The 27,939-nt window shown below is 48.9% G+C and overlaps 1 protein-coding gene across 1 annotated transcript in view; it reads right to left on the bottom strand.

Moving 5' to 3' along the window:
* Window positions 1–27,939, bottom strand: part of LOC119159806 (calcium-activated chloride channel regulator 2-like) — a 665,495-nt gene that overhangs the window by 547,157 nt on the left and 90,399 nt on the right. Inside the window, exons 4-5 of the mRNA XM_075888302.1 lie at window positions 16,738–16,844; window positions 16,326–16,499 (exon numbers count right to left, since the gene is read on the bottom strand). Coding sequence (XP_075744417.1) covers window positions 16,326–16,499; window positions 16,738–16,844 — 281 coding nt within the window. The remainder of the gene's footprint in view (window positions 1–16,325; window positions 16,500–16,737; window positions 16,845–27,939) is intronic.

Genomic DNA, 27,939 nt, shown 5'->3' with positions numbered 1-27,939 from the left:
GAAATAGTGACAATGAAATGAGTCGATAACAAAAACTTGAGCAGGCAATGTGCCGGTGTCTTTTCTGAAAAAATCATCGTACGATGCTTTAACAAACGAGAAAAGCACAATATTGAAGAGAATAAAAAAATAAGTACAAGCAATAAAGCACAGTAACAACAACAAAATATTGTCACGAGCAAAACAAGACCTACAGGCCGGAGTTCACCTGAACCAGAGCAACGAAAATGCTCTCTTCTTTTTCTCAGCCCCAAAACGTATATGAGCCACAGCGGCTCGTTCATCAATGGTGGCATGCGTCATTACCTCCTCTCCCAGCATCGCCTAGACGCTGTACGTTAAGGCAAAAAAAAGAAAATGGGACGAAAATGACTATGCAAGGAAAATGAATGGCAAAAGACGGAATAACGTAGTCCGTTGTGGAGTCAAGAGTCAAACGAGGAATAAGAAAATGGGAAAGATTGTAAGGGCTAGACGAAGCAAAATGAAAGACGCGAAGTTACCAATAAAGTCAGTCACTACACTGGTTATTCACAGCGCCAAATCTATGGTTTCAACTGTGAAACTAGAATGACTTCAGTTTTCGGAAGGCGACTAGAACGTCTCAAATTGTCTTCTGGGAGAACCTCGGAAGTAACGTCGCTGAGACGTCGTACGACCTTGTAAGGGGCGAAGTAGTGGTGAAGAAGCTTTTCTGAACGGCCACGTTGTCGGATAGGGGTCTACACCCCAAATTCATCACCAGGCTTGAAAATAGCTTCCCGGTGACGAAGATTGTAGCGGCGCGCGTCTGCGGTTTGGTGATATCGAATGCGGTGACGAGTAAGTTCACGGTCCTCTTTTGCGCAATGCGCAAATTTGGCAGCATCCGTGTGGTATATTCCTAAGTTGTCGGGCAGGAGCATGGCGTCGAGCATCATGGTGACCTCGCGACCGTGGACTAAGCGAAAAGCTGTGAAACCAGTACTTTCTTGAACAGCAGTGTTATACGCGAAAGTTATGTAAGGAAGGATGGCATCCCGGTTCTTGTGATCGATGTCTACATACATTGACAGCATGTCTGCAATTGTCTAATTGAGTCGTTCACTCAGCCCGTTTCCTAGCGGTTTGTAAGCTGTTTTTCTTTACAATTTTCCGTGCCACTTAATCGCAAGACTTCCTGCAGCTTCTCTGCGGTGAATCCTGTCCTACGATCTTTATGACGACTGCTGGCGCACCGTGACGTTAAACGATGCTGTTAACGAAAAGTTGAGCGACGTCTGCTTTGGTAGCTTTGGAAGCGCCTTTGTTTCACAGTAGCGTGGTAAGAAGTCCGTAGCGACCGGAATCCACCGGTTTCGAGACGAAGACGTGGGGAATGACCCCAACAAGCCTATGCCAATCTGATGAAAGGGCACCTTTGGTAGGCCTATTGGTTGCAGTAGTTCCACTGGTCGTAAAGGTTGAATCTTACGTCGCTGACAGTCGCGACAAGTGCGAACGTAGTGCTTCACAGTCTTTGCGAGACGAGGCCAGAAGTAGGAGCGTTGAGTTCATTGCAGCGTACGCGTATAGCCGAGGTGTCCGGACGACGGCTCATCATGACACGCACGTAAAATGTAACCACGAAGTGTAGTTGGCACAACGAGCAGATACATAGTTTGTGTAGGATGAAAGCTCTTTTTATAAAGCACTCCATTGCGGAAACAAAAGGACAATAGCGAGCGTGCAAAGCTTCGAGGAGGGTGGGAAATGCGCCCTTCCAGGTAGTCAATGAGCGGGATGAGCTCCGAGTCATGACGCTGTTGCTCATCCAAGCTGGTTGCTGATATGGCAGAAAGAAAAGTATCACCGTCTTCAAGGTCAGTGTTGGCATTTTCGACTAGTGCACGTGAAAGTCAGTCGGCGTCAATGTGTTCCCGCCCAGATTTGTGGACGTTGGAGACATCGAAATCTTGTAGCCGAAGGCTCCCTCGTGCTAGACGACCTGCGAGATCTTTGATATTCACGAGCCAACAAAGAGAATGATGGTCGCTAACTACCCTGAATATGCAGCCATAAAAGTATGGGGAGAACTTTCTTATGGCCCAGACAGCAGCGAGGCATTCCTTCTCAGTTTCAGAACAATTTTTCTCTACTAGGGATAATGTTCTGCTCGCCTAAGCGATCACGCGTTCTACGTCATTATGCCACTGAACTAATACCGTTCCTAGTCCAACGTTTCTGGCATCAGTGTGCAATTCCGTGACTGTGCTTTCGCCGAAATGACCCAGTACAGGCGGACCCTGGAAAACGTTTTGGAGGGAGCCGAACGCATGGCAATGATAGGGACCCCAAACAAACGAGACACCGTCTTTTGTAAGCTTGTTGAGGGGATCAGCAATAGTCAAAAAGTTTTTGACAAAGTCCCTGTTAAGCACAAAGACCCGGAGATCGGCGTAGGTTGCGCTTATTTGTTGGCACAGGAAAGGCGGTAACGGCGCGAGTTTTCTTCCTACCTGGGCAGATACTGGCATGGCTCACAACATGACCAAGGAAGTTTAGTTCTTCATATCTTAAATGACAATTCTCGGCTTTGAGAGAAAGCCCCGCTGTTGTGATTGCCTGAAGAACTGCCTGAAGTTGTTAGACGTGTCGTTCAAACATGTCTGCAAAGACCACGACGTCATCAAGGTAATTAAAACAAGATTGCCATTTGAGCCCCGTGAGAACCGTATTCATCATTCTTTGGAAAGTAGCTGACACTGAGCATAGACTGAAAGGCAACACTTTAAACTCGTACATGCCGTCGGGAGTAATAATCACCGTCTTTTCGTGGTCGCGCTCATCCACTGCAATTTTCCAGTAGCTGCTACGCAAATTCATGGAGGAAACCTATTTAGCGTTACGTATACGGCCCAACGAGTCATCTATCAGGGTAGAGGATGAACGTCCTTTTTGGTGACCTCGTTCAGTTTATGGTAATCAACGCAAAAACGCAACGTACTATCCTTCTTCCTTGCTAGCACAACTGGCGATGCCCAGGGACTGGTCGATGGCTGGTGACGTCGTGCTAAAGCATCTGCCGGACTTGGTCACGTATAGCGTCTTGCTCTTTTTGCGACACCCTATAGGCAAGTCGTCGGATGGGTCTCTCTGTGGGTTCCGTGATGATACGTTGCTGAGCAAGTTATGTCTGTGTAACCTTTGACGTAGTGGCAAAGTATCCTTAAAATGAGCCGAGTATACCCAAAAGGCATTCTCATTAAGCCGACGGTACACTCTCGCTTACGTCGAGAGTGTTCGGAAAGGCCTCGTCAGGGTGGCCAGTTGATTAAAATGAAGCTAACTTTGACGAACCTTCAGCATCAGCAAGTTCTTCAAAATATGCAATGGCAGTGTGCCGCGTTAGGTGGCAATATTCATCGCTGAAGTTCGTGAGCAGCAGGGGAACTAGGCTGAATTATTCCTCGGGCAACACAGATTTTCGTGAAATAAGGAGAGACAAATTGGCTTCTGCAATTACCCCGTGAGACACGTCCTGTCCCGATTCTACCTTGACAAAGAGGCCGCTTCGAGGTGGGAGAATCAGGGAATTATCGATAACACGGAGCGCTCTTTTCCGGAATTGCGTACTGTCAGTTGCAGCGCAAAAAGGATTTTCGAACGACACAAGTTTTTCACGGAAGTTGATGACAGTTCCATATTCGCGAAAGAAGTCCATTCCTAAAATGACTGGCCGAAAGCACACGTGCAATACGAAGAAAGAGCCCGCAAATGTCGACGTACGCATTCGAATGCATGCCGCGCACATACCAGTAGGCATCACTAGATGGCCCCCTGCCGTGCGCAACTGGGGTCCTTGCCACAGTGTGGCAACCTTCCTCAGTTCAGATGCCAGTATGGAGCTCATTACGTATTAGTTGGCGCCAGTGTCGACAAGGGCGTTCACGGCATGATGTAGTTGATATACAAAGCAGATATATATAGTGATATACAAAGCACACTACGTTCCCAACAAATGTACAGACATTGTTACGCACGCACGACCCTAGCACGAACGTTTGTGTGCATGTATCTACTAGCGAAATCAAAAATATTCGATGAGAAGAATTACAGCTGCCTAATTTGGCACTGGGTAGCACTACGACTTGCGCCGAAAACAAGCATATGGGAAAAATACAGTCACACGTGTAAACAAATCCATTTCACATAGTACATGCTTGTATAAACAAAACTTTACTTTGTGTTTAGAGAAGCCCGAACATTCATAAAAATGCCCCCCCCCCACACACACACTCTAAATATTGGTGTACTCAACGCAAAAATAGGCAACCCGAACGAATTTTTTAGAACAAACTACCGTAGTCTCCGCCACTTTTTTTCGCTGTTCTTCTTCGCACGTCATCTGTATTCTGCGGGAATCGATCAAATTACCGTCTTTCCACCGCGATGCGATGCATTGCAGTTCACTGGAATGGCCTATGGTCATATCTCTGTTTATTTTCGGGATCACGTGTGTGGCATACCGAAAATTAAGAAACTATGCGGCCGCTCCTCAACTAACCCGATGTGGTTTTATATCTTTCCTTTCAATGTGGACCCTGTGAGTGCTCTTTTCACGTATGGCCGCTAAGTAATGAATAGTTCGTTGGAGTAGTCATATTCAACGGCCGAAGGAACGCCATCCACTGTCTAAAATGGCTGACGGATTTGTTTTCACCGTTTGACCGTGGAACTGAACTGGTTCTCATCACAAGCGTAACCACCTCTTTATCCGCCTTCGGTAAATCTACCCCTGGGCCTCTGCTGATATCCTCGTACTACAAGAAACTAACGCCAACATTTCCCTCTCGGGCTACGTTTCCTACAACCAAGTAGCTTATGGCCCTCTGCCCCATTCCGTCAGGGCTATTCTCACCCAGCAGACGTTCGTTGCCAATCGAACCGATCTGACCTTCCCTGCACTCCACGTTTTTCTAGAAGTAGTATCTGAGTGACGTGAGCAGCATGCGGGAAAACCGCGCTTCAGCATCTGAAGACGCCGAATGAAAGACACAAAGCTGAGCATCCATGTCAAGGAGCGTGTTCTTTTTTTCTTTTAATCAACGTTCCCTTCGCCTTCATCGTTCTCGAAGTCCCTTGATGTGCGTGCTTTTCTACCGGGACGTTCAATCAATTTACAACATCGTCCACGCTCGGCAAAACTAAATCGCCCAACTCCAACGAGTACAACAGCTGCAGTGGTCTCGCAATTTCTTCACCTGCTGTCAAGAGGATTTGCATGCTCTAACATAAGTATCTCTCGATACCTACGCAACACTCACTCTAAAACTTCCCAAGAGATTATGGGCACCTTGCCTTCTTTAATGATGATTACATCGTTAACATGAATCTGACCATTAGTTTGTACTCTGATAATGTGCGCTCTCCTCAAACAAAGTATCCTTCACTCCCACGCTTCAAATTTTTTTTTACTATTTGCTACCTGTACTTCCAACACTTTAAAATATCGGAGGGACTTCCAGGTGTTCCAGCAGTATTCGCACTATAGGCAGTGTAGTAGACTTTCTATTGTTTATAAAGTGCTTCTGTAATGTCATATTCCACAATTTAGGTCACTGGTAGGATTAGGTTTGGCACATCAGCTTCACCTCACGGCGGCTTCCCAAAAGTTATCGGTCGAAGTTCGTTAAGTCTGCCCGTCTCACCTCAGAAGGCCCTATCTCCGGTATTTCGGCACCAATAGGTTCAGAAAAGTATGAACCGCCGTCCGCATAATGAAGCCCCTCGCTGAGCGCTTAGTTGTTCCAACACTGCACAATCTCCTCATGATGATAATATTTCCACTTCTCGTCGTTTACACAATTGTCCACACAGCGCTCACTTTTCATTGTCAATGGGCACAACCCTCCTCGTGCCACTAAAGAGGCGTTGCTCCTCAACCTGATTCGTGCCTCAGCAGCGAGGGCAGCCAAATCCCCCTTTATACTTCTCGGCAACTGCGACGTCAGGCATCCGGACTGGAGTTACCAGTGGTCTCGGAAAGAGGCTGTGGCAGCTCTCTGACAACCTCAACTATCACTGCTCACCGATCCCACGCAGCCAACCCGCATCGGCAAGAACCTGTGTGAGCCGAGACACTACCTCGAACCTGAGCTTTTCTGTAGCGTGAGCAACGCTCGCCGGTCAAACACGCATCATTCCCTCCGCAGTGACCCTATTTTCCTCACAATTCGAGTGAACACCTCTCTCTGCAAGTCGCACCCACACACAGTTCCCCACACGAATTAGGGCGCGTTTCGAGAACGCTGATTACACTCCACGGCCCCCAACGTTGAGGACCTGTCGACGGGGACCGACCAGCTGTTAGCGGATCTCGACGCGCTCACCGCCTCAATCCTCACCACGGAGGACCATCTCACAATCGACTCCCGCCTAGCTTACCCGTGGGCCGCTTGCATGCGACTCACCAACCGTTGACATAAGCCATGTCACAACCGCTGCTTACGCCGCCGCGTCGCACACCTCGATCGTGCTAATAAGCAACACACCACCGTGGTTGCACACCAACAATGGGAACAAATCTTCTCGGAGCTCTCTGATCAGTAGGGCCGCAAACATTTTTGGCGCCCCACCTACACCTCGCCGACCCTGCTTCCACCAAGTCGGTTGCTCAGCAGCAACTACAACGAGTGGTCCAGGCTTTCCCAGGCGACACTCCATCACTGATGGCAGACCTGGCTGCAATTTACTTCCAGCTCCTGAAGCCTGGTGTTCATTCTCCCCCTCTCGCATCCTACACTAGGGCCTCCAAACAAGAACTGGCAGAGATCTAGGCGGCCTTACAGAGGCTCCGCACCACCTCTTAGCCTGATACAGATCGCATGCCCAACAAGCTCTTCAAAAACATCGAAGTTCCTTCAATCACTACCCTCCTTTCTTTCGTCAACGAGTGCTGACGCTCCGGCAACCTACCAAAGTCATGGAAACACGCTTAGGTAGCTTTCACCTGCAGGCTGAAAAGGAAGTCACAATCAAACTTTTCAGGCCCATTTCACTCCGTTCGTCAGCAAGCATCTGTGTTATGGTGTAATGTGGGCCCGGGATCCGGAGTAAATCAACCGGCAGTCAGGGGACTCTGTACACACAACACAGACTTTAACACAACGAATAACTCTTACAATTCACAAACAACACATTATATCGTTCCTTATTTACATGCCAAACGTCCTACGCGCCTCGGCACACGAGCTGTCCTACTCGCCGTTATGACTGTTGCCGCTGCGGCGAGGTCGGTCGTCACCGGTGTTCCTTGTGCAGTCACGCTGTCTTACCGTGGTGAGGTGGTGGTGGTGGTGATGGTGGTGCTGCAGGCCGGTAGATCACCAGGCCACTGCAGTGCAGGTTAATGGCTCGTCGCCAACATGAGCCGCGGCCACCTCGTGCCACCACTCAGGCCCCAGGACCTCAGGCCACGAACAGACTATGCTGCCGGTCCCCGTGTCAGCGCCGTCCTCAGAGGGGGAAGCCAGCTCACCAGGTCCGCAAGGCTGCCGGACACCTGGTTGAGTGACGCAGCCCTAAGCAGGAAGCAAGCTCACCAGGTCCGCAAGACTGCCGGACGCCTGGGTAAGCGATGTCTAGATTCGAACCGCCGACCAGCAGCTGCCATTTGAACCGTGTCACGCTCCAACTGCCCAAGCCGCACGCCCCGCTCGCGCTTCCTTTTTCTCGTCTTCGCCTCCAAGGCGTACCGCAGAACAGAACTGCCGTTCCCTCTTCGCCCCGTCACGGGCCACACAATCCACATCATCACACCACCCCCCACTTAAGATAGTTGTGACCAACTATTCCGCTCTACGCCAGGCGGTGAGTAGGCAAAAGTGCAGGCGCGTTTGTAAAGAGGGAACAAGTTCACACGAATCCGAATGGTTGCGATCCACACAGCACGTAATGAAAAAAAACACACATGAAAAATACACAAGTGGAGAAATATTAGAGCAATTCAGATGCGACTTAAGTAGTCCGCCCCTACATTGTCTGAGCCTTTTATGTATTCTACGGTAAAGCTGTACTCTTGCATTAGTAAGCTCCATCGTAACACTCGATTATTGACGTGTTTGGCTGACTGCAAGTACCGGAGTGACTGGTGGTCGCACTGAATAATGAAGGGTCTGCCGCATAAGTAAATGTGGAACTTTTCAACAGCCCACACGAGCGCTAAGCATTCACGCTCTATTGTGGAATAGCGGGCCTCTCTAGGCAGCAGATTGCGACTAGCATAAGCAACCGGATGTAAAATATCGTCCCCACTGTTTTGCAGAAGCACTGCGCCGATGCTTGTGCTTGAGGCATCAGTACGGAGCACGAAAGGCTTCGAAAGATCCGGTGTTTGCAGTATGGGACTTGCGGCGAGCTTGTCTTTTAGCACGGTCAATGCTTTTTCTTGCGTCGGTCCCCACGATACTATGTGATGTTGGCCTTTCTTGGTAAGGTCAGTCAAGGGCTTGGAAATCTCTGCGTAGTTCGGAATGAACTGCCTGTAATAGCCCGTAAGACCGAGAAAGGATTGTACAGCTTTCTTTGTCGTAGGGCGCTTGGCGGCTAGGATCTTGTCCAGCGTTTTCAGCATTGGTTCTACCCTCGCCTCGCCAATGCGATGTCCGAGGAATGTAATGGTACGCTCTCCGATCTCACACTTGCTCGGTTTGATTGTGAGGTTTGCATTGCGGATTCTTTCGAAGACAAGTCGTAAGGCTTTCATATGTTCATGCCATGTGCTAGTAGCGATGACCACATCGTCAAAATAGTGATGCACATTCGGTAAATTGCCTAGAACTCTCCTCATAAGGCGTGCAAATATCGCTGGGGCAGTCTTAATCCCAAAAGGCATGTATTTGAAGTGGTAGAGCCCCGACATGCTTGAAAATGCCGTCTTTTCACGCCTGTCTGGAGCCAGGGGCACTTGCCAATAGCCCTTCGTGAAATCGAATTTCGAGAAAAATTTCTGTTTCCCAACAAGAGCTAGAACAACATCAATTCTCGGAATTGGCTCACTGTCGAAAACCAAGGTCTTGTTCAGCTCCCTAAAGTCAATGCACAACCGTATGGTGTTGTCGGGCTTCTTGACGACAACGATCGGCGCATGATATGGCGACTTTTATGCCCATTCGAAGCATCTCCTGTACCTCTTTTTCGACGTTTTCACGCAGCGCTAGAGGAATCGGGTACTGAGGCACGTGAACCGGCTTTTCGATGACGAAGTCAAGAGAGCATTCGACAAGTTGTGTCTTGCCGGGAAGGTCCGAAAATATGTCTGCAAACTCTTCGCACAATTGTCGAACTTGTTGGAGTTGGTCTGTCTGCAGTTTGGGCGATATCTTGACGTCTGATGCCGTTTGTGTTTGGCATAGACTGAGAGAGGGGATGGTATCCTCAGAGTCGTTGCTCTCACTGTTCGCCTCTTCCCCAGGTGTTGCACTTGTAGTATTCACTGCAGCCACCTGATGAGGAGACGTTATTTCTCTTTCCTCATACTTCTTCAGCATATTCACGTGGAAGACCTTGATGCTCTGCCCTAAGTAAATTGCATAATCAACATCATTCTTGGCTTCAGCAACTTTAAACGGGCCCTTCCACTGCATGAGAAGCTTATTGGTGTCTGTAGGAAGGAGAATTAAAACCTTGTCACTGGGCCGTAGCCTTCTGTGGCGGGTCTTACGGTCGTAATAAAGCTTTTGCTTTTCACGTGCTTTACCAAGCTCTTCATGAGCGAGGTTACAGGTGTGTTCGAGTCGGTTTCGAAGGTCCACAAGGTAAGTGTACGTTGTTCGCACTTCATCCTCAATGTTCTCGTTCGTCCACAGCTCTCTTGAAACACTCAAAGGTCCACGCACATGTCTGCCGTAGATTAACTCAAATGGTGAAAAGCCCAAGCTGGCTTGCGGTACTTCGCGATAAGCGAAGAGAAGAGGAGCAATGTAGCGATCCCATGACCGCGGCTTCTTCTGACACACCCTTTTGAGCATGGCCTTCAGCGTACCGTTGAATTTTTCGACCAATCCATTGGCCATGGCATGATATGGGGTGGTACGAAAAAACTTTACAGTTAGTAGTCGGCCCATTTCTTTCATGAGTTCCGACGTGAAACTTCTACCTTGATCGGTAACCACTTCTCGAGGCAGGCCCACTCGGGAAAATATTTCAAGAAGGGCTTCTGCAATACTGACAGCGTCGATGCTGGGTAGGGCTACTGCGTCAGGATAGCGAGTAGCGAAGTCAATGAGGGTAAGCACATAGCGGTTTCCCTTATCTGATCGAGGAGATAACGGTCCGATCAGGTCAATGGCGACTCTTTGGAATGGTGTCCGTATGAGAGGCATGTTGCCCAACGGAGCGACTCCGACTTTCCTTTTGGGCGTTGTCCTCTGGCAGACGTCGCACGACTTGACAAACCGTCTGATTTCTTCATGCATACCTGGCCAGTAAAAATCCCCATGGATACGGTCTGTGGTACGTCGCACGCCTTGGTGACCAGCCATAATGCCTTCGTGTGCAACCTTCAAAATGTTTGTCGAAGTGTCCTTGGCACGACTACTTGCTTAAAGGTCCTCCCCGTAGAAAGGCGGTAATTTCGATACAGTAGACCAGCCTCTTCAGAAAAGTGGTACGTCGTGTCTTTATTGGAGTGAAACTCCTTCCCAATCTTGCTGAAGCAACTCTTCAGACTTGGGTCGTCTTTTTGGCTCTCAGTTAGCTGCACTCGGGTCACTTCTAGCGAACCAACTAGCGGAATCTTCATCATAGTGTCCATCTTCCCCTGCGTCCGGACGACGGCAGAAAGCAAGGTTGACTTTTCCCAGCATGCCGGGATTTTGCTCAAACCAGTCGATTCAGGGAACAGAGCGTCAGAGAACTCCCAGGTAGTATCTGGCTCCTGTGGTCCTTTTACTCCTGGAATATTGCCGAGCACGAGGTCGTACAAAGGGTTAGTCATGCATAAAGCGTTTACATCACCAACGAAGTAGGGCGTGTGTATCTGTATGTTTGCTTCCGGTAGTTCCTTAACCTTTCCATCCAAAAGCATAACTCTTGCCGTCTTCCCGGTCAGGCATCGATCCGGCACGAACTCGCGTCGGACGATGGTCGTGTTGCTCTCTGTGTCTCGTAAGACACGTGCGCGTTGTCCAAGCACCCGTCCTTCGACCACTGGCATGTTGTCGACTAAGAACATGGGTTGGTTCTCGCACTTCTTGGGGCATTCAGCAGCGCATGCCTTATCCTTGCACTTGGCCATAGGGAAGTAATCCTGTTTTTTCTGTTCTATCATGGCACAAGACACCGACTTGTCTTTGCTCTGATCCTTGCAATCGGTGGCTTTGTGGCCAAGCCGCCCTTATGTTTTGCATTTCACAGACTCTTTCGAAAGCGCACGACAATCCGGAGCGCTATGTCCTTTGCGGTGACACAGAAAGCAACTCGGCTGTTTGTACTGTGACATAGCACCGGGTTTATTTGCCTCCTTTGTATCATCTGCAATTTTACCAATGTTATTGACTCCCTGTGCTTCGAGAAAGCGGTCGGTGCACTCTGAAAGGGATGTAAGGGTTTTGCATTCCCTCTCTTTTAGGAAGATGGCCAGCTTCGGATTACAGCAACGCAAGAATTGCTCGGCTATAACTTGGTCACGAAGACCCTCAAATGTTTTGGGCACATCAGCCATCTCAATCCAGTTATCAAAATAGCTCGAGATCCTTGCTGCTAGTTGTTTCCCTGTTTCGCCATCTTCAGGCCGGGCTTTCCGAAATTTGTCTTTATATCCTTGTGCCGTGAATCTGAAGCGCTAAAGTAGGGCTTTTTTCACTTTATCATAGTTGAGGGCCTCGTCAGCAGTCATTCGACCAATGACAGTGAGTGCCTCACCAGTTAAGCATATGCTTACGGCTACTCCCCATTTCTCTCTTGGCCATTCTTGCCCAGTAGCCACGCGTTCAAACCTCTGCAAATACGCGTGCCGGTCATCGCGTCGCTCGTCAAATAGCGGTAGTAACTTCTGCGGATTCAGGCATGACGGGTTTGCCGATGGGGCGAGTGCTGCCGCCGCAGATGGCTGACTTTGAGCACTTTCCTGAAGCTGCAGCTTAAGTTGGAGGATTTGCAGCTGCCTCTCGTCTGCTAACCGTTGCCTCTCGTCCGCTAACCATTGTCTCTCGGCTGCTTCTTTGGCCTCTTCTCTCTCAGCTGCACGCTCATCTCTCTGCCTAACTTGTTCTCGCTCAATCCATTCGCGAAGTTCCGCGCCAGACAAGCCTAACTGAGCTGCTACAGCCGCTAACTTATCGAGATCCATATCTCTCGTCTTGTGCTGCGTGCACACACTTGACTGGTGATTTCCGCGTTCGAAATGTTACTGGCGGGATCCTGGCAGGCTCACCAAGTTTGTTATGGTGTAATGTGGGCCCAGGATCCGGAATAAATCAACCGGCAATCAGGGGACTCTGTACACACAACACAGACTTTAACACAACCGATAACTCTTACAATTCACACACAACACCCTATAGCGTTCCTTATTTACATGCCAAACGTCCTACGCGCCTCGGCACACGAACTGTCCTACTCGCCGTTATGACTGTTGCCGCTGCGGCGAGGTCGGTCGTCACCGGTGTTCCTTGTGCAGTCACGCTGCCTTGACCGTGGTGAGGTGGTGGTGGTGGTGATGGTGGTGCTGCAGGCCGGTAGATCACCAGGCCATTGCAGTGTAGATTAATGGCCCGTCGCCAACATGAGCCGCGGCCACCTCGTGCCACCACTCGGGCCCCAGGACTTCACGCCACGAACAGACTATGCTGCCGGTCCCCGTGTCAGCGCCGTCCTCAGAGGGGGAAGCCAGCTCACCAGGTCCGCAAGGCTGCCGGACAAATGGTTGAGTGACGCAGCCCGAAGCAGGAAGCCAGCTCACCAGGTCCGCAAGACTGCCTGACGCCTGGTTAAACGATGTCGCGACCCGAACCGCCGACCAGCAGCTGCCGTTCGAACCGTGTCACGCTCCAACTGGCCGAGCCGCACGCCCCGCTCGCGCTTCCTTTTTCTCGTCTTCGCCTCCAAGGCGTACCGCAGAGCAGAACTGCCGTTCCCTCTTCGCCCCGTCACGGGCCACACAATCCGCATCATCACAATCTGTAACACGTCGTTCTCGCTCGCCTGCAAACGTACACGAAGGCTCACCACCTCCTTCCCTTCTCCTTTATGGGAGTATACCCCCCACATGTCACCACAAGATGTCCCCTCGCACCTTCACCATGACCTCCTTGACCCACCCACATTTTCAGACGCTAAGGGTCTTTTGTTAGCCTCGACCTTGACAAAGCATTTGGTGATCTGCTCCATTTGGCTACCCTTACCGAACACTCGGCCCTCAATCTTGGCAACCGCACCTACAATTACATTTGCGCGTTCCTCACCGCCTGCACGGAGGAAATCATCGTAGGAGACATCCCGTCTCCCACGTGCAAGCTTGGTCCTCGCGGCACCTTCAGGGTGCCCTATTGTAGCTTTTCTTACTTTATCTTTTCTTCCACTTGCCTCCCAAAAATTTGGGTCATATCCTCGGTTTAGACACACCCTGTAGACTGAGGAAGTCACTTATTGAGTCACATAGGGCTCTCATGGCCGCATCGAGCAGACATTGCAACGCGTAGCCGATGTCACGGCGTCCCACGTGCACGCGGCTAAACTCATTTGCTCGGCCGCCAAATCGTCCCTCCTTCTCATCCGGCCTCCCGACAGCCGTCACTGCAAAACGCCTCACCCTACCATCACTGGACACATAAATTCTATTCCCGTGCCTGTCGTCCATATCTCCGCACGCTTGGGCTGATGCTACAGTCCAACCACGGAACAGGCACTATCGCCAAGCTGTCGGTCACTGTGCACACACCACGCGAATGCTTGCCCGTGTCAGCGCGCAGTGTGTGGGAATGTGCCAACATGATCGGTTTCGCCTTTTCGGCACCTTTGTTGGTTCCCGCATCACGCACGACCTTCCTTCTACTCGTCTCCTCAAATCAGAACTTGAAAACATTATCATCCTCATTCATAGAGCATACAAGACGGCCTCGGCCTTCTTCCCAACACGTCTAGAGATCGTCTTCTACGCCTTGGTGTACACGACAGCCTCGACGAGTTTATTGAGGTTACCGTTCCACCCAGGTGTAATGCCTCAACCATTCGCCGATCAGTCACCCCATCCTTTTCTTCATCGGCCTCGACACCTCCTCTCTCCCTCCTTCCGAATTTGGTCTCGCTGTCACAAGCTTTTCGAACTGCCTTCTGCATCAAGCTCCTGCCTAAGAATGTGCTCGCGGGCCACCATGTCGCTCGCCGCCAAGCACTGGTGACCATGCCTCCCGCCAAATACGCCAACCATCCGACCAGCCAACCTACATGGATGCGGCCGTTACAACGCACCCTGGGACGCCTTTGCATTCATTTTCATGTCACCTCTTCGGCGTATTCTGAGCCTGCAATCGTGACCAGTGTGGTTCAAACACTCTTCTCTGTCGAAGTGGAAAGCGCAGCCATCACGTTGGCTGCGACCTCGGCTGACTCTCGCGTCGTACTCAGCGGCTCCAAATGAGCGATCACGAATTTCGCACAAGGTCTTGCGTCACCGAACACCCTGCGACTACTTCGCCGAATACTGCGGCAAGATGAGCAGCGCCATTACTGATCTTAGTCTTCGCCCACTTGGGTCACCCAGGCAACGAGACATCCCATTAACGCGCGCGAGGATTCATCGACCGTGCGGTGCACCCTTCAGAGTCGGACGCCCGGGTGCTGGAGCCCCTGGTCACTTATAATGCCATTGCTCAGCTGTGTGGCATCGCAGAACCACATCCTCTGGAGCTACCCGGGCGATCTCCCACCCACTGACATCTTTCACCCATCCCTTACCGAGGAACAATGAGAGGCTCCTCTTTGCAGCACCGACCGGGCCATCCAGTTACGGATCCTGGAACGAGCGCAAAACGTGATCGAGAGGCACGGCCTGGATGACTACTTAGCTTAGCCTCCCCCACCCCTTCAATGAGTAAAAATTGGCACTCACTCACTAAGCAGGAGATGGCGTAGTGATGTCATTTTATCCTGTGCATGTTTAAACGAAAAAACACACTCTCTCAGTGTGATTTCAGCATCTCAATTCCAAAACATGACGTGTTTCAACTTAGAGCACGAGCCTATGTGCATGTTATGGGATGAAACGCGTCATTTCTAGGAATATGCACGCCATGCACGCCCTGTGTACACGTTATTTGTCAATAATGTTTGTCGTATCTACAATAAATAGTCAACTTCGCGCTGAGTGCACAACCACAAAGAGGAAGGAAACACAAAGACACGATGGGCGCCCGTTGTCTCTATGTGTTCTTCTTTTGTGTGTGTGTGAATTGGGCGCGAAGTTGACTATTTAATGCAGACATGCACCAACAATGCCAACGGCAAGTTCTTCCAGAGTATGTGTGTCATACACTCACGTTGTGTTATGCAGACGAACGAACAGGATAGATAGATAGATAGATAGATAGATAGATAGATAGATAGATAGATAGATAGATAGATAGATAGATAGATAGATAGATAGATAGATAGATAGATAGATAGATAGATAGATAGATAGATAGATAGATAGATAGATAGATAGATAGATAGATAGATAGATAGATAGATAGATAGATAGATAGATAGATAGATAGATAGATAGATAGATAGATAGATAGATAGATAGATAGATAGATAGATAGATAGATAGATAGATAGATAGATAGATAGATAGATAGATAGATAGATAGATAGATAGATAGATAGATAGATAGATAGATAGATAGATAGATAGATAGATAGATAGATAGATAGATAGATAGATAGATAGACAGATAGATAGATAGATAGATAGATAGATAGATAGATAGATAGATAGATTGATAGATAGATAGATAGATGCTAAAAGTGCTTGCAGTATGTAAAAAATGCTTCGCAGGTAATTATTTCGACAAATAATCGCCTCGTGAGTTATAAAAAAAATTACGGCATATTCACGGGGCGAATGATGATGAATGGATGGATGGATGGATGGATGGATGGATGGATGGATGGATGGATGGATGGATGGATGGATGGATGGATGGATGGACGGATGGACGGATGGATGGATGGATGGATGGATGGATGGATGGATGGATGGATGGATGGATGGATGGATGGATGGATGGATGGATGGATGGATCAAAGTGTTTTTCGTTCTCCAAGTAGTGCTTGGTGTGGCTCTCCGCAACTGGTGCTTTAGTGTAGCGACTTCTACAAACCGTGGGAAGCGGTGGCAGGAACATAATGGAGGAGCGCGCGTCTGTCAGCTCCGGCACGGGCTCGAAGTCCAGGCAGCCAGAAGTCTCTAACGTGCCCTCAATGATGCCACAAGGAGCGCCGTCTTCTTTCTGTTGTGATGTCACAATCCGCGCGCTGCACGTGTTTGATAGCACCTGCGCACACAAAAGAATTGTCGCTGGATGTATGAAGCAAATGTCTTGATACAATAAAAGGCTGATTAGTGAGGGCATAATACACCATGGCGTTGCTTTCCTGAAAGGTTCATGCATTATGTACTGCAGCCGGTCCATCAAAGAAAAACGTTATTGCCATGCGCTTTCATAAAAAAATGATGGCTGACGTGCCCGACTGAGTTAAAGTATATTATGCTGCTTGCGAAATCCTTCTCGCCTGTTTTCCCCTAGTGTAGACGGCCGGGTAGAGCGGGTCTTTTGGGAAGCCGAACTCGTCGAAGACCCCGAACCGCAGGTGCGCCCATTCATGCACCACCAGGTAATCTGCACACAAAATTTCCTTCGCTCAACCTTCTTTATTTTCTTTTGTCATAAACAGGGAAGACATGACTAGAAGCTGCGTCAACGGCTTGATGAAAGTCTGTACTTTTTGCTGCATGGCAGTCATAAGAAATACATTTGTTAGAACACAGATGGATAAAATTAGTTAATGGTGGCAATTATGTAATAAATAAAAGAAGCGGTGGCTACATTTCGGTCAGTGAATGTAACATTTTATTAGCGCATATTTGACTGCCACGAGCGTTTTCTTTTTTTATTGATCCTATCAATCGCACGAGGTATTTTTAAGGAGTGGCTGGAAGTGTCTACAAATAATATATATTGACACAATGTATAGGAAATGTAATTATATGATAATACACAATAATACAATTGTGAAGAAAAGTCATGATGCACAATTGCAATGACGGTGGACCTTAGTCACTAAAGAGTGCACATGTTTTGGTCACATGTGCAGAAGCTGAAGAAAAATTAGGAAGCGTAGAGAAAGGCAAGTACGCCAAGATATAAAGTTAGAACAACTTCCCTTATTTCGGATCACAAACATCGGTATACTTGGAAAGAGGACCGGTAATTAACAGTAAAACCCTGATAGCGCTGCAATCTTGTAGCTGACAGAAAGGTTAGGCCAGCAAGTTCTACAAATTTGTAGACAGTGGGCCGTGCAACAACCGTCAAGCATTCCCCTCCCACACTGCCACAAAAAAAATGAAAAATAAAAAAGATATTGTTAGCGGATAAGTATTCTTGGAGTGTAAGGCAATGCTTTTGACGGGCTTCTCTATAAGTGTTGAAGGAAAGGTACGTGTTCGAATTTATTTAAATCTGTGCTGTAGGATAAGGTACATAAATTTGAGCCAGGATAGCATTGCATAACTAGCAAGCGCGTGAAGGCCAATCTTCGTCAGCGTTTGCGTAGGCGACTCGGTGCGCCTATATCTGTCCGAGATAAAAGGCGCAGCTTGGCGCTGGACAACCTCAATAGTGGCTATGTGGTTTTGGCCCGATGGCAACTATGCCACATTCGCATATTCTAAGGCAGGGCGTATAATCGTCCCATATGCCAAAGCTTAGCTTATCTTGTCACGTATCGTAAGACCTGCTTTGAAAACATGAATTTCCGCATCCTTTGCTTTTCACATATCCTGCAATCGCCGCCCATACGAGATCTCATGATATAACGACGCCCAAGTACTTGCACTGGGTAACTGTGTTAAGGATGATACTATCGTAGCCTTATGGCAAAGTTAGTTTGAATTTATTTTTTGTTACAGTCCTTGTAACTATTTTATTGAAGTTGATTACTATTTTCTAGTGCTCGCACCGTTGTGCTAACGAGGCGAAATTATTGTTCAGACTAGTTTGATTTTGCAAGCTTAGTACTTCTCTGTACAAAACGCAGTCATCTGCAAATAATTTAATTTTAGATTTAATCCTACAAGTAATGTCGTTTATGAACTTGATAAACAGAATAGGAGCGAAAACTGAACCATCAGGTACTCAAGAAATAACCTACATAACTTCAGAAGTTCTGGCTCCGGATTAGACAAAAAAGCTGCGGTCAGTTCAATAGCACTTAATCCAGAAATTTGTCCACCCCTTAGAGTATGTCTGAGCTATTCAAGAAGTTTGTCACGGAAAGCGCTTCTGAACACGTTTTCTTAGGCTATACACGATACCGAGTGTACAAATACTTTGAGGCTCCGAGACAGTGCATCACGTGCCTGCGTTTCGGCCATGTTGCTGGTGCCTGCAAGTTACAGGCACGGTGATTACGTTGTGGTGACAACCACGATCGATCTTCATGTGGAAATGAGGAGCCACAGTGTCCTAACTGCAAGAAAAAACATGCATCTACGTTCACTCACTGCCCCGTTCTGCGTAAAAAAGAGAGAATCCATAGCTACAAGGTGGGTGGAAAACAGCGTTAGGTACCGAATAGCAAAGAATGCGGCACGCCATCAACAGAAACATCGAAATGGTGGTCAAGCAAAGATTCCCACAGCAGACAATTGAAGATCAGCAAATCTGCCAAGAGTCGACGACGCAACTGAATTCCCATCTCTACCGAAACGTCCATCAGATCCAGTTCCTTGCACACGAAGTGCTTAGGAGCACGCGTCTGGCCAGTCGAATGAGACACGGATCCCAACTTCTTGGCATGGACCACACGAGTACAGTGCTGTACAAGACAATGGAAACATATACTCATTGCTATCTGCACTTGTCGACGTTGTACGCAGCTTCCTCGCTCCAATGTTTTCCCAGGTAGCTAAGTCTATATTGACACTGCTTTATTTTCTTTCTCACATTCTGGCACTACGCCGCTAATGGCCGATCCGCTGAGTCGGAAGAAAATTAGAGAAAAGGCAACCATATTTCAATGAAATGCCTACAGTCGGCGCTGTCGTCGTTACAACTCCAGAAAATTTGTATACAAGCACCGCTTTTCGATGATGGCCATCTCAAAATCCCGAGTGCGCACCAGATTACGTCTTTCAGGATACATTATCACATGTTCATCGCCATGAACGAATATCAGTTGAGTTGTTCTAGCTGTTGGCAATGATTTAACTTTCAATTTTCACCACATATCAGCTGACGAATCCAATGAATATGCTGCAGTGATAGTGAAGATAGACACTTTGGTATTTATGCTGATTGCGGCATACATGCCACCTTGAACTACATTCGATCTGGAAAGACTGCAGGACGAACTAGATGGAACACCTGGACCTTACTTACTAACCGGGGACTTCATACACATTACCTAGCCTGGAGTGACCACAGGACTTCAGTGCGTGGTATATATGTTTTGGGCATCGCACACCGAAACAACCTGATGAATATTAATGATGACAGAACCTTCTCCAATATTGACTGATGCAGCGCCTGGACGTCATCACACCCCCCCCCCCCATGCCTCATGTCTACGGTGACCTGGTTTGCTGACATAAGCAAATCCTGGTGAGCTGGATAAGAGATAATGGCGGCTTTTCTGTTCATAACCACACCAAGAAAGGCACTGTCAAAAATGTAGGGTATTGATCGTAGCCTAAATACCCAGCCGACGCAACTGTGTTCCTTCAGCTCAGTTGCGTTGTCTCGTAACAGCAGCTCGTTGGAAAAGGCGGAGGCTTTCTGCTCTAAGATCTCTGAAGTTGCAGCACTAGCAACTTTACCTCATGCATTACGAGAAGTTTCCACGCCACCAAGCACCCTTCAGGCAGATGAACCCTTTACTATCATAGAACTTCTTGGTGCTGTGGCACTGGTGAACGAGGTGTCATCTCCTGAACCTGTTCTAATAGCACTCGTCTGTGCTTTGTGTGTCTTCTTTGTCTTCATCTAATTTGCGCTCAAGCCTCTTCATTTACTCCTGGACCTCATTGTGTCAGCTACACTGAGTTAACCCCATCAGGCGACAAGACAAAGACGCGTGTACTTGCCATTTTCAATGCCAGTTGAGAAAGTAGCCGTCTCAAACCTTTCTGGAAATGAGCTCGTGTTATTCCTACTCTGAAGCCTGCCAAGCCTCCCACGGAACTTAACTCCTATGGCTCTTCTCAGCTGCGTATAGGAAAGCTCATGGAGAATATGATGTCGATATGCTTAGACTGGTTGCTTATGAACAAGAATGCATAATGTGGGCATTTAGTATACCAATCCTCTTCATCTGTACATTATCATCATTATCATGTGTTGCTCATGCATCCTCATTGTTGTCACGTGGCATCATCTTGGTTCGTTCATCTCAGCTGTCGGCTGCCGGTTCTTCGGGCCTAATAAAGGTTTTCCAAACCAAGACTTCATACGTGGTGGAGCGTGCTGTTGGGTCCCCCGTCATCCTCTCGACCACTCTACCCCCTGGAGCTACGTTCAGGCCACCACTTGGGCCAGGTGTCCAGAAATATGTCGCAACAAGAAGAGGTCAGTGCTGCAGCCGTTCCCACTCCGCCACCGCGTGCTAGGCCTTTTCACGTCAATAACAGCCTCCAGCGTGAGCCCCATCCCTTCACTGGTATGCGCGGGGAAGATCTGGAGGAATGGCTGTACGATTTTGAATGTGTCGGCGCTGCTAACCGGTGGGATAACACCTACAAACTCGCTTACGTGTCATTCTACCTCACGGGTGTCGCGAAGACGTGGTTCCTCAACCACTTCATCGACATCTCCGACTGGTCAGCCTTCAAAGATCAGCTTCGCCATGTCTCTGGCACACCGGATGTTCGTTCAGCTCTCGCAAATAAAGCTCTCGCAACTCGGAAACAGCACATCGGGGAGTCGTATACATCCTACATCGAGTATGTCCTTTCACTTTGCCGCCGGGTTGACACCCCAATGACAGAGTCAGACAAGACACGCCAGCTTCTTAAGGGGATTGGACCAGTCGCATTCAATGCCCTTGCAATCCATAATCCGGCTACCTGACGTTGCGACAACCTGTCAGCGCCTCGAAGAACTTGAGTCAATGCGCCTACAACCAGACAGTGACGCAGCCCGTATTACGGCGGATCCAAACCTACGAAACACAATAAGGGTGATTATACGCGAAGAATTAGAATCAATGGGATTCACACTACCTTCAGTGTGTCCCATTCAGTCTTCTTCAACGTAATTGCGGGATGTCATCAGGGAGGAGCTCACGTCCATGACCCATATGGCCCACCTGCAGCCCACTGCCGCTCGTACTCTCCCATCGTTCTCGCATGCCGTCGCCGCACCATCAAGCACGGTCAGCTCGACGTCGCCACCACGAACGTACGCGTCGGTTGCTGCCGCACCTCCCAGAAGCTTTCCCACGAGCTTTCCATCACCACCGCCTGAGCCTTCATCTGTCCCTCTCACTGCTCTCTCTCTCCCGGTGAATCTAACACAAGCTACTACCCTCCTTATCGATCGACTCGCCCTACGTGCTAATATTGCGGCTATCGTGTTTACATTTCACGCTTTTGTCGCAAGCGCCAGCAAGATGAGCGCCGAGGGTACGACATACGCGAACGAGACTATACCGCAGGAGCCTTATACCAGGGCTGTCGTTATTCTTCACCGCCACGTCGGTCTCCATCTCCGCCAGCATCCGGTGAACTGCGCAGTAGTCATCGATCAACCCGACGCCGTTCACCATCGCCCTACCGTCGCTCCTCTTCTCCTCTTCAGCCTGCTTCCCTCGCTTCTGATCAGCGTCCGAAAAACTAAATGATGCAGTTTTTTGAGGACAAACTGCATTCCAACACAGTACTGCAATTCCTCCAGCGCGCCCTTATAATATGATTGCAGTCACAGTTGAGGGAGTGGACGTTGATGCTTTGGTGGACACTGGGGCTGGGTTTTCTATTATTCGTGCTGATTTGTGTACCCGTCTTCAAAAAGTCACGACGCCTTATGATGGACCAACACTGGTTACAGCCCAGGGAACAATGATTTGCCCTTCCGCTCTCTGTACTGCCCGTGTGCTAATCAACGACATTATTCATTACATACAATTCGCTGTGCTATCCCCGTGCTCCCACGAACTCATTTTAGGCTGGGACTTTCTTTCGTCTGCTTCCGCGGCTATTTGTTGTGCACAACGTGTCGTCCATCTTACTGACACAGACCACTTGCTTAGTGACGAAACCTACAGCCCACTTCGACTCATCGCAGCTGTAGACATCGAGTTACCCCCGAACGAACATCAATTAGTCACAGTTTTGTCCAACGACATCGACTCTGGCAGTATTTTGGTCACTCCATCGCCCCGTTGCCTTACTAAAGGCATAACTCTCGCGTCAGGGGTGGCTCGCATCAACAATGTATCAGCTGTCCTCACTGCTACGAACACCACACCAGATAAAATTTTACTGCCACGGGGCACTACTGTCGCCTGCGTTGCCGATCTGAAGCCTGTGTGCGTCGTGCCTCTTACCCCTGTCTCCTCTAAAGGCCATCCTGGAGATCATGCTGCTTCCTCGGCCTTTACAGCAGCCATCAACAAGGACTTGACAGACTCACAGAAGCAGCAGCTGCTTGATTTGTTGCAAAAGCATGCAAACTCTTTTGACGCTCATTCATCAAGCCTGGGTCAGACAACTGCTACAGCAAATCGTATTCAGACCGACGGAACATCCATTGTGTATCGTCGTCCGTACCGCGTCTCCCTAGCTGAACGAAACCTCATTGAGGAAAACGTAGACGATATGCTGCAACAGGAAATAATCCGACCCTCAACCAGTCCTTGGTCGTCTCCAGTGGTTCTGGTGCGTAAAAAAGACGGTTCCGTACGATTTTGCGTCGATTACCGAGCACTCAATAAGATCACATAGGAAGGACGTATACCCCATGCCACGTATCGACGACGCCCTCGATTCCTTACAAGGTGCTGACTTCTTTTCAAGCCTCGACTTGCATTGCAGCTATTAGCAAATCCCCATGCACGAAGATGACAAAGAAAAAACTGCGTTTGCAACCCCGGACAGCCTATACGAAATCAATGTAATGCCGTTAGGTCTGTGCAATGTGCCCGCAACTTTTGAGCGCTTGATTGACACCGTGCTGCGTGGCCTGAAATGGAAGACTTGCCTATGTTACCTAGATGACATTGTTGTGTTTTCATCGACATTTCTTCAACATCTGCAACGCTTGGACGAGGCCCTGACTTGCCTTGCGGGCGCTGGTCTTCAAATTAACACAAGAAGTGCCATTTCGCCAGCAGGTCTATCAAGGTCCTCGGTCATGTTGTGAGCAAGGACGTAATTCGTCCAGACCCTGAGAAAACTGCTGCGGTGCTTCGCTTCCCTCGCCCTTACAAGCCAAAAGATTTGCGAAGTTTCCTTGGTCTCGCCTCTTACTTTCGGCGATTTATACAAAACTTTGCCTCCATAGCCGCACCAATCCATAAGCTACTTGCTTCTGGTACGCCCTTTCAGTGGTCTCAGGAATGTGAATCGGCTTTCGGCAGGTTGAAGAGTGCCCTTACGACTGATCCTGTGCTTTCTCATTTTCACGATGGTGCACCGACCTTCCTCCATACAGACGCTAGCTGCCACGGTTTAAGAGCCGTGCTCCTCCAGCGCGACAACTCTTCGCGAGAGCGAGTCGTTACGTATGCCTGCCGCGTCCTCTCCACAGCCGAGAGGAACTACACGATCACCGAGAAGAAGTACCTCGCCATCGTTTGGTCAGTGCAGAAATTTCGTCCCTATCTTCACGGCCGCCATTTCACCATTGTGACCGACCACCATGCTTTATGTTGGCTTTTGACACTCAAGAACTTATCGGGACGCCTCAGCCGCTGTATTCTACGCCTACAAGAGTATGATTTTGACATCGTATACAAGTGTGGCAGAAAGCATAGTGACGCCGATGCTCTCTCTCGCTGCCCACTACCAGCAGCTCCCCTCAGCGTTTCCGCAATCACTTTGCACAACACACCCTCGGAGTCCACGTCTATGGCAGTTTTCTCTCTCGCCTCTATGGACCAGCTGCCTTCGGACGACCCGCACGATTTTTCTTCTCGACAGCTGGCTGACCCATACTGTCGACGTATTATAGGCTACCTCATTGGCAGTTCCCGTCCACCTAATGCGAGGCTCCGTCGCCAACTCTCGCAGTTTAAGCTGGACAAATCGGTGCTGTACCGCAAAATTTACCATCCTGACGGTCAGCGCTGGGTTCCATTTCTACCCCGATCGATTCGGTCCGAAGTCCTCAGAGCACTTAATGACCATCCGACGGCTGGTCACCTTGGTTACCACAAAACCTACGATCGCCTTCGAAGTCGGTTTTATTGGCCAGGTATTACCACTAGTGTAGCTCGGTACGTTGGGTACTGCACTACCTGTCAATGTAGAAAACTACCCACATCTGCTCCAGCTGGTACACTACAGCCTCTTCCGTGCCCAGCCACACCATTCGAAGTTGTACGCATCGATCTTTATGGCCCCCTTCCAGTCAGTGCTGCTGGAAACCGATGGATAGTAACAGCCGTTGACCATTTGACACACTACGCCGAGACGGCATCCGTCACTACCGGTTCAGCTTCTGAAATTGCCGATTTCATCCTCCGAGCCATTATACTGCGTCACGGTGGTCCACGTGTACTGCTCAGTGACCGTGGAAGGGCCTTCCTTTCACAACTACTGAACGAACTTCTTCGCGCCTCTGGCACAACTCACAAGACTGCCTCTAGTTATCATCCCCAAACTAACGGCCTCACTAAGCGATTCCACCGCACTCTTGCTGAGATGATCGCCGCCGACATTCAACCAGACCACAAGAACTGGGATGTAGTCCTACCATTCGTCACTTTCACCTAAATACGGCTATTCAGCGGACAACCGGCTACTCACCATTTTACCTAGTTTATAGACGCTCCCCTACTTCTCTCCTGGACGTCTCTTTTTTTACCTGCCATGTGGATTCAGCTTCATTCTCTTCAGAGGAATACGTTTTACGGCTCACAGAGAGCCGCCAACGTGCTCGTTTAATCACTGAAGCCCAACAGCAAGACAGAAAGCTGGTTTATGATGAATCGCATCGGGCTGTATCCTTTCAACCTGGAGACGAAGTGCTCCTTTTGACGCCTATTCGCACATCTGGTGTTCGCGACAAATTCCAGCCGTGGTTCATCGGGCCGTACACAGTTCTTGAAGAAACTTCACCAGTGAGTTATCGCGTGACGTCACTTGTAGCCCCAGCAGATCGCCGTTATCGAACTACTTAGGTCGCCCATGTCTCCCGTATGAAGCCGTTCATGCGACGTTCTTTGTCCTCTTGACTTGCCGCGGCCAGGCTGGCCGCTTGCACGTGGGGGGAATTAGTGTTAGCATTTAGTATACCAATCCTCTTCATCTGTACATTATCATCATTATCATGTGTTGCTCATGCATCCTCATCGTTGTCACGTGGCAACATCATCTTGGTTCGTTCATCTCAGCTGTCGGCTGCCGGTTCTTCGGGCCTAATAAAGGTCTTCCAAACCAAGACTTCATAATACTTTCAAAAACTGCTTGGGCTTAGAAAAGGTCGCAGCAGCAGCATTGACAATATAATCGATCTATTCAACTACGCAAACATCAGCAAAGTGACCGGCAACACCACTATCGGCGTGTTCCTCGACGTTGGATAACGTCATTCATGAGTCTGTCGTGCACGCCCTGAAGTCTATAGGTGTAGAAGGTCGTATGCACCGGTGGATCTTAGACTACCTGAAAGGCAAGTAAGTCTACAAGTCCACAAAAAAAGGTAACACAGCTCCACAAGGAGTGCGTGGAGGAGTTCCCCAGGGTGGTGTTCTCAATCCGACCGTATTCAACATCTCTATCAATGAACTAGAGCAGTGCATTCCTGCATTGGTTGCAATCTCACTATCTTCTGACGACATTTGCCTGTCAAGCCGTGGTCGCAACAGACCTGTTCTACGAGCAACATTGCAGAATGTTCTCAATTCAATCGGAAAATTCGTACCCGAACGAGGTACAACGATGTCACCAGAAATGTGTGCCGCGGTTTCGTTTACGATGTGTGTCTCACGCTACCTATTAAAGGTAGCGCATTCTCCCATTCAGTACGTGACAACTTCTGGAAGTGACAATCCACCGGATAATGATGTGGTCTCCTCACGTTCGGATATTAAAGGAAAAAGTTGCTTCATACGCGAGCATCCTCCGCTTGTTATCAGGCGATGCCGGTGGCTGCTCCGTTACTGCCATGTTGCGAATGCTTACCGCTCTCTGCGAACTTCTTCTACGTTACAGTCTCTCTGCGATACATGAATCTCGAACCAACATACAAGCAATGACTGGAGCTCAAGCAAAGGCCCCTGAGGCTGTGCCTTTGCCTACTAAAGAACACATCAAGCATCGGAACCCTTGCTGACAATAGGCGTCTTTCAGGTCCTGTTCTTCTGTAGCAGATGTTTCTTTGAGTTCACTTGCGTTATGTCACCAGAGTACCGGATCATTCGCTTACTTCAGACAGTGGTCCTGCGTGGAGCCTCCTACCGCTACACTATCAAAGTGAATCACTACATACGGAACCATCGTCGAAAACCCCTTCATGGACCATAGTCACCTTCGTTGCTGGGTTCAAGACCAAGAGACGCACACCCGGACCAGCACTCCGGTATTTCACTTCAGAGCTTTTGGAAAACAGCTGCAAAGCTCATCGTTATATTAACACTGACGGCTTTGCAACGTCTACATCATCCGTCATTCACCTATAGAATCCATCTTCCAATGTCACCCTCTCTGCCACTCTCAGTCACTGCAACTCATCTGCAGCTACTGAACTGGCTGCAGTACGGGCTGCCTTTAATTACATTGTGGACCAGACAGCTGAGTCCTGGGTCATCTTCACTGATTCAAGAGCAGCGCTGCAGTCACTTAAGTCTCAAGACACGGATGACCAACTCGTCACTGACATCAAACGCCTATCCAAAAAAGCCTGAGACTTCCATCACCACATTGTTCTGCAGCGGATACCTGTCCACTGCGGAATACAAGGCAACAATCGGGCTGATTACGCTGCCAAAGCTGGACATGACGCTTCGGCAGAAATCGTCGAGAAACTTTTCTTGGAGCAAGATGCTGTAACGCTAGTGTAGGCACACGAATGGTGTCTCCAGTGATTCCTTTGGAGGGACCCTGGCCAACAGTATCGGCATTTGCGCAAGATTGATCCATCGTGTCATTTCAGTATGCCGCGAACCCTCAACAGGCAAGCAAAACATGTTTACACTGCATCCAAATCAACGTGGCTATAACTAATTACCTCTAGAATGAAATCAACCTGTCAGACTTACCATTTTGTGTACAATGTAACGTCGTAGACGACATCAATCACGTCCTCTGTGAGTGCACAACATACGCATCAAAATGACAGCCACTGAATATGGCCTTAAAAATACAACAGGAAACAAAGTAGGAGTTGCAAAATATTGTAGGCCCATGGCAGTGCAGCTGGAGTGCGTTAGACTCCGCGAAAGTGCTACTGACATTCTTACGGGCCACAGGACTGAACGAAATATTGTAAATAGTGCAGTGCGTGTGAGTGACTATGTGCTTTGTGACTGTTATGCGTGTATGTGACTGTATGG

This window comes from Rhipicephalus microplus, chromosome 3 (genome assembly GCF_043290135.1).
Source record: "Rhipicephalus microplus isolate Deutch F79 chromosome 3, USDA_Rmic, whole genome shotgun sequence".
Classification (NCBI taxonomy): Eukaryota; Metazoa; Arthropoda; class Arachnida; order Ixodida; family Ixodidae; genus Rhipicephalus; species Rhipicephalus microplus.
The sequence above is the reverse complement of the archived record's forward strand: the minus strand, read 5'-3'. Positions and strand labels throughout refer to the sequence as shown.